Below are 9,862 nucleotides of genomic sequence, written 5' to 3' on the forward strand. Positions count from 1 at the left end.
TCTGCGCCCCCCATCGCTGCCCCTGTGGCCATGAGGTTGACCGACTTGGGCACCACGGCCTTTCCTGCCAACGAAGCGCTGGCCGCTTCTCGAGGCATGCTGCCCTCAACGACGTGATCCGCCGGTCTCTTGCGTCAGTCAATGTGCCGGCCCTTTTAGAGCCGACCGGCATATCTAGGACGGACGGTAAGAGACCGGATGGGATGTCGTTGGTTCCGTGGAATATGGGACGGGTGCTGGTTTGGGACGCAACTTGCGTTGACACACTGGCCCCGTCTCATCTCCAGCGAACCTCTGTGAGGGCAGCGGCAGCAGCAGAGGCGGCCGAGAAAATAAAGGTAGGAAAATACAGCGGTCTCGGCGCCGAATATATTTTTATTCCATTCGGCGTCGAGACCCTTGGTCCGTGGGGCCCTGGCGCTCTGAGTCTCTTCAAGGACTTATCGAAGAGACTAAGAGACGCCACCGGCGACCGAAGAGCTGGCAGCTTCCTCGCTGTTGAAGGACCTGCGGATACGAAGTTCCTAACGAACTATTGTAATAAAATAAAACAAAACGGAAAATAAAATTATGGAGATTGATGGGGAGCCAAACTCACCGATGTTGTCGTCTCGAGAGTTTATCGGGTGGCCACCCTTGCAAAGCTTGGTTCTCTCTTTCCTTGCACTGCACACTCGCGAATCGTTCTATTATAATATAATTAATTAATAACTTAATTCGTTGCGGATATTTTTATTCACCATTGACAACTTTCTTTTTGCGGATTGACACTTGACGTCTTTTATATTTTTTAAGAAGTTTGGCAAAGAGGCGGGTGACATGACAATTAAAAATGAGGTTGAACCTATCATAAGGAAGAGCGAGCGGGATGGACGATATGAATGATAATGAATGAAAAGGGCGCGAACATTTCTCCCCGGCTTTAAAGGGTTCCTTTAAAGGAAAGAAGTACTAAATAAAATAAATAAATAATGACCCTTTTCTTCGAGTAAAATAATAGCGAAAAAAATAATATTATTCTAACATAATACCCATTCCATTACTGGTTAGGCAAAGGACACAACCGCACGACAGGACGGACGAAACTTCCTTTACTTGTCCTGACAGTAACAACGCGGGTTGAGCCGTCCTTTGAAGGATGCACTGCATCTACAACACCCAATGGCCATGAGAATGGCGGCGCATTATCTACTTTAATGACGACTACCGTGCCAATTGCGATGGGAACTGATGGCGTTGTCCATTTAGCTCGTGATTGCAACTGATGCAGATACTCTGCTCGCCATCGTTGCCAGAAAGACTGCACTATCCTATCTAGGAGGGCATGTCGTTCACGTAAGTTACCTGACTCGACCAATGGAGTAGGTAACGACAACAGTGGAGCAGTATGGAGAAAATGAGCAGGAGTAAGAGCTGATGGCTCAGCGGGGTCACTGCTCAAGGCTGTTAGAGGCCGGGAATTAACGAGCGCTTCTATCTGAGCAAGCGTCGTTAGAAGTTCTTCGTACGTCAGTATTTGCGTACCGATCACCTTGAAAAGGTGATTTTTTACTATTTTCACCATAGACTCCCATGCGCCTCCAAAATGAGCAGAAGCAGGAGGGATGAACTTCCAATCAATGCGGTTCTCCGCTAGTTCCATCTCTATAAGTGGACGATGAGCATCCAAGAACTTGTAGAGGTCACGCATATAAGAATTGGCGCCAACGAAATTAGTTCCATTGTCCGAATACATGCATTGGACGGGACCACGGCGTGCCAAAAAGCGCTTTAACGCAGCCATGAAGTTGGCGGTACTCAATTCCGTCGCTATCTCAATGTGAAGACAGCGCGTAGTGAGGCAAGTGAAAATACATAACCAAGCCTTGCGACTCTTCACTCCTCTGCCACGAGTAGGCGTATATTGCAGAGGGCCTGCATAATCACACCCTGTATGCGTAAACGGTTTATCCACTTGATTCACGCGACAGCCCGGTAAGTCTGCCATGAGCGGAAAAGACGATTGTGGATTCGCTCTGAAACAAGTGTTGCATTTGGCAATGCGGTCGCGAATGACACGACGAGCCGACAGAATCCAATACTGAAGCCTAAGTATAGTCATCATTGACTCGGGACCAGCATGCAAATGCTTTCTGTGAACGTAGTCAACGATCATATTGACTACATGATCACGTCGCGGGAGCACAATTGGGTGCTTCTGAGAATACTGCAAGTCTGTATTTGTCAACCTGCCTCCAACACGAATTAGACCGTCTTTGTCTAAGAACGGTTTGAGCTTTTGTAAAGCAGGTGAGCAATATTTCTTGCTCTTAATTTTCTCAATATCGTCACAAAAATGTTCGTTTTGCAACGATGAGAGAATTTTGCCTTCAGCAAACTCTAAGTCGGATCGGGTAAGGGCCGTGGGGAGCGGTTTCGGATTAAGGATGCGGTACACGTATACGACGATGCGCAGTAATCGAGACCACGACGATATCCGCTGCGCGAGGGAATAAAGTGGTGACTCTGACACATCCGTAGTAGTAGCGTGTGCAAGAGGCTTAAGCTCCGGCACTTCTCCGATGGACTCTCGATCGAGCTCCCTTAAAGGCCATTCTGATGGATGCTTGGATGCCCAAGCCGGTCCTGTAAACCACAAAGGATGATCCACAAGCTTAGCAGGCGTCAGGCCACGCGACAAGCAATCCGCGGGATTTTCTAAGCCCGCCACATGATGGAAGCAGCTGGCCGGTACAGCTTCAATTATCTTAACAACGCGATTGGCAACGAATGTTTGCCAGCGGTGTGGTGATGACTGAATCCAGCAGAGCGCAACTTTCGAGTCAGTAAAGGCGTAGATCTCGTTAATGTTGTAACGGGGCTCGAAATTATCTTGCACCTTCCGCATGAGCTTTGCCAGGAGGACAGCAGCACACAGCTCTAATCTCGCTACAGAGACTGTCTTCAAGGGAGAGACCTTCGACTTGGAACACACCAATCGAACTGTCACTTCATTCCCGTTTATGACCTGAAGATAAACTACACCTCCATATGCCCGCTCGGAAGCATCACCGAAGCCTAAGAGGTTTATAGTACAACCTTGTACTACCCCGAGATGACGCGGTATATGAATTTCATTCAATTTTGGCAACTCAGAACAAAATCGTTCCCATAAATTTACAATATGGGTCGGGGGAGTCTCATCCCAGTCGCATTTGATCAACCAAAGCTCCTGTATGAGGAGTTTTGCGTAAAGGACAACTGGAGCTACTAAGCCGACGTTATCCCATAGGCGAGCCACTGCAGACAAGATTGTCCTTTTAGTGCACGTTGGATCTGGCTCTGTCACCTTGAAATGGAAATAATCGCCAGATTTATTCCAACACAAGCCAAGGACCTTTTGCGAGACTCCTGGGTCTATTTCCAAGTCTACGGAAGCCCTATGAGAAGCAGGTATCTCACGTAGCACGGTCTCTGAGTTGCAGGTCCATTTGACAAGATCAAATTGACCGCATTTGAATAGGTCAATAAGCTCCTTAGCCGCAGCGATAGCAACAGATTCATCCTGCTGTTGCGAATCATCTGACATAATGCTAAAACATACGTCATCCATGTATGTGCAGGACGATGCGATCGCTGCTGCCCTTGGAAACTTATGCCCGTCGTCTGCAATCAGCTGGCTAACGACGCGGAGCGCGTGGTATGGGCTCGACTTCATACCAAAACACACACGGTTAAATTCGTATGTCGTAATGGGATCTGCCGGGCGGAATCTATATAAGATTCGTTGAAACTGGCGGTCCGATTCGCGAACACCAATCTGTAAAAACATTTGGCGACAATCGGCTGAAAGCGCTATTTTGAATAAGCGAAAGTTCAAAAGGATTGAAAATAAATCCCCTTGGAGATTGGGCCCTGAGTGCAAGACATCATTCAGCGACAGGCCTGTGGTTGTCTTGCTGCTCGAGTCCAGGACCATGCGAACTTTGGTAGTGGTCTTATCCTCACGCACAACAGCATGATGTGGAATTATGTATGCGAGGGCTGAAGAGGCGTTCGCGTTCAGAGAGTTAGTCACATCCGATATATAACCCTTACTGACGTATTCACGAATTATATCGTCATAGGCGGCACGTAACACACTCGATGATTCTAGCTTTCTTTCAAGACAAAGAAAGCGCCTCTTAGCAGCCGAATGCGACTCTCCGAGCTTGAACACGTCATCTCGGAAAGGCAATGCCACAGTATATCTACCACTAGCGTCGCGCGTAGTGGTAGCGCGGAAATATTCCTCGCATTCAAAGTCATCCTGGCTTTGAGCGGGCGGAGCGGATACTTCCTCAAGTTCCCAGAACTTTTTGAGGAGGTGGTCCATGGAATCCACGGAAGTACAACAAGCTGAAGTATATTTACGCGGTGGCTGTAAAGCAGGCACCGAACCCATTAAAATATACCCCAGTACCGTCTGTATAGCTGGTGGCATATAGTCCACTTCGCTTTTGACGATGTGCGGCAGCAGCAAATGTGGAAATATAGTTGCACCCACCAGTACATCAATGGCGACGGGCGTATCCAACGTGTCGTCAGCTAGAGGGAGACCATGAACATGTGTCAGTGCTGACATGTCCACGGGCACTGACGGCAGGTCGTCGGTGATGCGATCGACCACCAAACTCGAAACGTCGAAGTTGACATTATCGTCGAATCGCGAAAATACTTTTACGTTTGCGTTCCCCTTAACAATTTTCTTGGTTTTTCCAATGCCAAATACAGAGCTTGGTTTCCTATCAAAAGTTAAACCTAAGCGCCTACAACATTCTTCAGTAATGAAGTTACTTTGTGACGCTGTGTCAAGCAGACATTTGATAACCTGCGTTTCACCCTTACTGTCGCGAACGATGACCTTTGCGGTGGACAGCAAAACCGTGTCACACGAAGATGCTGAGTCTTGATTGGACATTTTATTGTTAGAGGCAGCAAGTGCTTGCGTCACGATAGACGTGTTACAGGACGTGCCTTCCGGCGGCGAGGATGTTTTAATAGCTGCGTTGCTCGTAGATGCATTTGACTCATCAGATGTCGAAGCTTTTTCATCCTTGTTCTTGTCAAAATGCAACAGAGTATGATGCTTTTGATGACAAACTCGACACTTCACCTCGGAATTGCACTCGCGGGTGCGGTGTTTAATGCTTAAGCAGTTAATACATGCTTTAAGCTCTTTAGCGCGTTTGAAGCGATCAGAAGACGTTAAGTCGTTGAAAGAAGGACATTTGAATAAATGTTCATGGACAATATTGTCACAAATACATTTAGTAGTGCTCGCGCAAGCAACGTAGCTTTGTAGTTTAGGTGCGGCACTACGCGGTTGAATCGACTTAACACCTTTTTCGCGCGATGGATTTACGGCGGCGGAGACGGCGGTACATGGTTGCGAGTTTTGATAAATCCTAAACTGACTTTTCATGAAATCTGACAGATCGCGAAATGTAGGCAACTTCGTATTTCGATGCAGCATCTCAAATGCTCGAAGAGTTTCCTGGTCTAACTTCTTTAAAGCTATATGCATAAGCATAAAATCGCTTAAATCATCGAGCTTAAGCGATTTAAGCGCATTCGCAGCTGTCACAAACTTATCGATGAATGTCTGAAAGTTAGACGAGGAAGCGGGACCATTAATCTTCAAATTGAGCATTTGATCCATGTAAGTCGAGGCAAGAGTGCGCTTATCTTGAAATCTGTCAAGTAGACTATCTAGAATAAGCTGATAATTATCTGCGCTCGGAGTTATACCTGCAAAGACGGCTTGAGCTTTTGGTGACAATTTCCCAATTAAATAAAACAGCTTCTCCTCGTCGGTAAGTGACAGATTGTCGTGCACTCTCGATTTAAAACTAGCGTAGAACAGCGGCCAGTTACGTATGTCTCCATCAAACGCTACCAGTTCCATCGTTGGCAAAGAAGGTCTAGCTCTCTCCACCGATAAAGGCGGCGAAGAGGCCGGCGGTGCGGCTGGTTGCAGTCGCTTGACCACTCTCCTGATGCGGCAGTACAAATCTTCAAAGGCTATGAGCGGCTGATAGTTAGGGACAGCAGCCGTCTTAGTCCTCAGTAGCGTGCGGTTGTACTCATTTACCACTTCTTTGAACTCCGTCCGAAGTTCGTCAATAGTGTCAGCAGCGTCAAGAAAACTTTCGCGACTCACTGCATCTGTATCGGCAACTAGCGACTTTTTATAAATACCCTGGACGAGTTCAAAGAAGACGTTGCGTTTTGCTTCAAGCATTGACAACTCGTCTTCATAACACCAGCTGTCAACGCTTTCGGCTTTTGTTTCTTTTGCCATATTGCATGAGAAGGGTTAAATATGCGGTAAGTCAATTTATGTTCCTATGAAGGATAAACTCTTATAAACGTATACCTAAATTGCGGGTGCGGTTAATAATATATATTTAGGTAAATAATTTATAAGGGCGGAGCGACGAATAAAGTAATACACGTATAAACAAATACCTAAACTGCGGGAGCGAGTAATTAAGAATAATTTAGGTAATATTTATACGGGCGGTGCGGGAGGAGAACGATTCGCAATGAATGTAATGAGGAGAAAATAGGGGAACAGGGAAGAGAATCAGGTTCGAAGACCAGAAATGTTGAAGGACCTGCGGATACGAAGTTCCTAACGAACTATTGTAATAAAATAAAACAAAACGGAAAATAAAATTATGGAGATTGATGGGGAGCCAAACTCACCGATGTTGTCGTCTCGAGAGTTTATCGGGTGGCCACCCTTGCAAAGCTTGGTTCTCTCTTTCCTTGCACTGCACACTCGCGAATCGTTCTATTATAATATAATTAATTAATAACTTAATTCGTTGCGGATATTTTTATTCACCATTGACAACTTTCTTTTTGCGGATTGACACTTGACGTCTTTTATATTTTTTAAGAAGTTTGGCAAAGAGGCGGGTGACATGACAATTAAAAATGAGGTTGAACCTATCATAAGGAAGAGCGAGCGGGATGGACGATATGAATGATAATGAATGAAAAGGGCGCGAACACTCGCTCAGCGTATTAGCTTGACAATCCAGCGAGGAAATGCTGCCAGCGTCTTCGGTACTATGCCACAGGGGCCGTTTTTAGATTTACTTTAGTTTAATTTTAGATTTATTTAGTTTAATTTAATTTTTATTTTTATTTTATTATAATATAATTGTCATGTGATGTAAGTTTCATTCAAAATTGTTTTTAGCAACGAGCAATAAACAAGTACGCACCACAGATGTATTTAAGCTAAAAACCGAGCATGTTTTGAGAACCTACTCAAACCAAACTGCAATTAAGATTCCAATGTTTGAATTCCCTGAAATCGTAATATTGTCAAGTATTAATCTAGGTAAATTAGGTCTGAAAACACGATTACCTAACAAATCTACAAAAGCTAGTACGAAATACCTAATTTAATATCAGAGCAAAAGCATTTGCGGCTCGGATTATAATTTAGTCCTCATAAACCATGTTAACTAATAATTCTGTGCTCAGAACTAGAAGGTCATAAGCGCTAAGTATTTGAACTGGGTATACAACATTTCAATATCTGGTGTAATGATTCTGGCTGACTATGAATTTATGTGGGGGATATAATTGCGGCCCGTGTTCGGTCCGAGCTAGAGCCCCTCGAACTTCAGTGATATAAATGAACCTCATTAATACTAGCTTTTTTTTTGAACATACAATCTCATTAGTAATACGTTGAACTTGACCAACTTTTAAAAGAACTGGTGCGACAGTTGTGTTCAATTTTTTTTTCATTGAAGTTTGAAATTGCTGTATGCTCGCAGAGCACGCTCGGCGTTCTGTGAATTGCTATGAATAGAAAATAAATATTGAAGAGGAATCATAGGTTTTTTCTAGTATTTGCATAGAAACCAGAATACCTAAACAAGAAGAATGTGACACTGGTGATATGCTTTTTTATTTTCAAATTTCCAAAAGTTTGTTTGGTTGAGTTTTTCAGAGGTGCATACACGGTGAAATTTTAGTGGTTGTTTTCCCGCGGCAGGGCGATTTGGTGTCGGTAGTACTTTCGAAATATAGTAGACAAATTTAAAAATAAAATGTTTTCCAAAAAAATATTAAATAAATATCCCAAACTCGAACATGCGAATAACAATATGCAAGTAGATGAGAGTTCGCGATATTGAAAACAAATAAGCACATGTATTGTTACTTTTAACAGTTTAACTAAAACGTTTTCATTAGTTTCAATAGAGTTTATTTTTCAACAACTTAAAAATCGTAAACTCCATTATTTACATGAACATATTTACATAATTGTATAAGAAACTAAGACTAAACTTAAAAGCTAGCTAATGTCTAAAATAGGCCCTTGAGGCATTGTACCAAGGATACTGGCGACATTTCCTCGCTGTATCGCAATGCTGATACGTTGTGTGAGGAAGTCGCCAGCTCTTCCGGCCACCAGTTACCTCAACCTAACGCTTCGCGATTTCTGTGAACAACTTGTTTGCGCTGGGAACCCATGGACCTAGAGTTTCTACGCCAAAAGGTACAAAAAGGTATTCTTTGCCAAGACTTTTGTATTTATTACGTTTCAAAATTTCGGCACTTTCTGCCGCTGCGCGCGCTTTGATCTTGGTCCGTTGGAGGTGAGACGGTGCCAATGTGTCTACGCAGGTAGCATCCCACACTAACATTCGTCCCATACTCCAAGGGGCCAAGGACACTCCATCAGGCCTCTTGCCATCATCTCTGATTATGCCAGTCGGCTCAAGGAGGCACATTGATGGTTGCAACTGTTGCAAGGGACCGACGGATAATGTCATTAAGCGACGCATGTCTCGAAAAACGGCCTGCACTTTTTTGACAAGATAATCCATGGTGTCCCAGTCGCCAGGTGTCAGTGGCGTACACACCGAAACCCCAAGTCGCAGGCCAATCGCCAGTCTAAGGGAGGTCGGATCCAAGAAAGTACCAGTGTTTGGTGAGGGATGGGCATGTAGCCAGGAACCGGCTTCCCGGGCACCGACCACCAAAAGCCTCGCGTGTTCTGGACCTGTGAAGTTGTTTAGAAGAGTATTGTAAGCTAAATCACAATAAATATTATCCCAACTCTTTTGTGATTTTGGATTGTCTGGAAAGTTTTTGCCTGAGCAGGCAATTTTGAAAGCATTTCTTGCATCCTCAAAGCCCGCAATCTCATAGTTTGTGGGCAAAGCCCTTAAGATATTTCCTATGAAATTTGACGCACCATGAGTAGATGCCAAAAAGGCTGGGGAAGCGACAATGGTAATTTTAATTTTTTTTTTCATTAGTTTGATCTTGCCATTCTCTTTATTTCTTTTAAATCTTAGGCTAGGCTATTTATAATACGAATATAAAAGTAAAATACAAAACCACTCACAAAACAATAAAAAATATAAACATATTATAAAAAACCTAACCTAGGGTGCCGCCAGCAGCGGGGCAGGGCCCAAGCTGCCGGTGGTTAGGGCTGCAGAGAGAGGAACCGTCGGACTATCCGCGCCGTGTCCAAGATCACCGCCTTCTGCATCTAACCCTTGATCCAACCACCTAGCGAGAGTCTCTCGAGATGTTGGTCGAGACTCTTCGCTATGAGACCGTTCGCTGAAACGACTATCGGGACAATAATAATAATCTAATATAATCTTGCCATTATTATTATGTTGTGTCAAGTTTAGTTATTCGAATGGTTACATCCTCTTCGCGTATAATGATTAAAACTATGAATGTGATTGACAGTTCCTGTAATGCCATCACTGCTATTTCTGGTAAACAAACATTACGAATATTCTAATTTAGAGTACGTCGCGATGGTGCCGCTGTACGCTAGGGCTAACTA

The 9,862-nt window shown here is 44.3% G+C and overlaps 1 protein-coding gene across 1 annotated transcript; it reads right to left on the reverse strand.

Annotated features, from left to right (window-relative positions):
• Nucleotides 1-1,039: 1,039 nt before the first annotated feature.
• Nucleotides 1,040-6,322, reverse strand: LOC125234206. Its single transcript, XM_048140415.1, has one exon. The coding sequence runs from the start codon at nucleotides 6,320-6,322 to the stop codon at nucleotides 1,040-1,042; it is 5,283 nt and encodes a 1,760-aa protein (XP_047996372.1).
• Between the last annotated feature and the right edge of the window lie 3,540 nt (nucleotides 6,323-9,862).

This window comes from Leguminivora glycinivorella, chromosome 15, assembly GCF_023078275.1.
Source record: "Leguminivora glycinivorella isolate SPB_JAAS2020 chromosome 15, LegGlyc_1.1, whole genome shotgun sequence".
Lineage (NCBI taxonomy): Eukaryota > Metazoa > Arthropoda > Insecta > Lepidoptera > Tortricidae > Leguminivora > Leguminivora glycinivorella.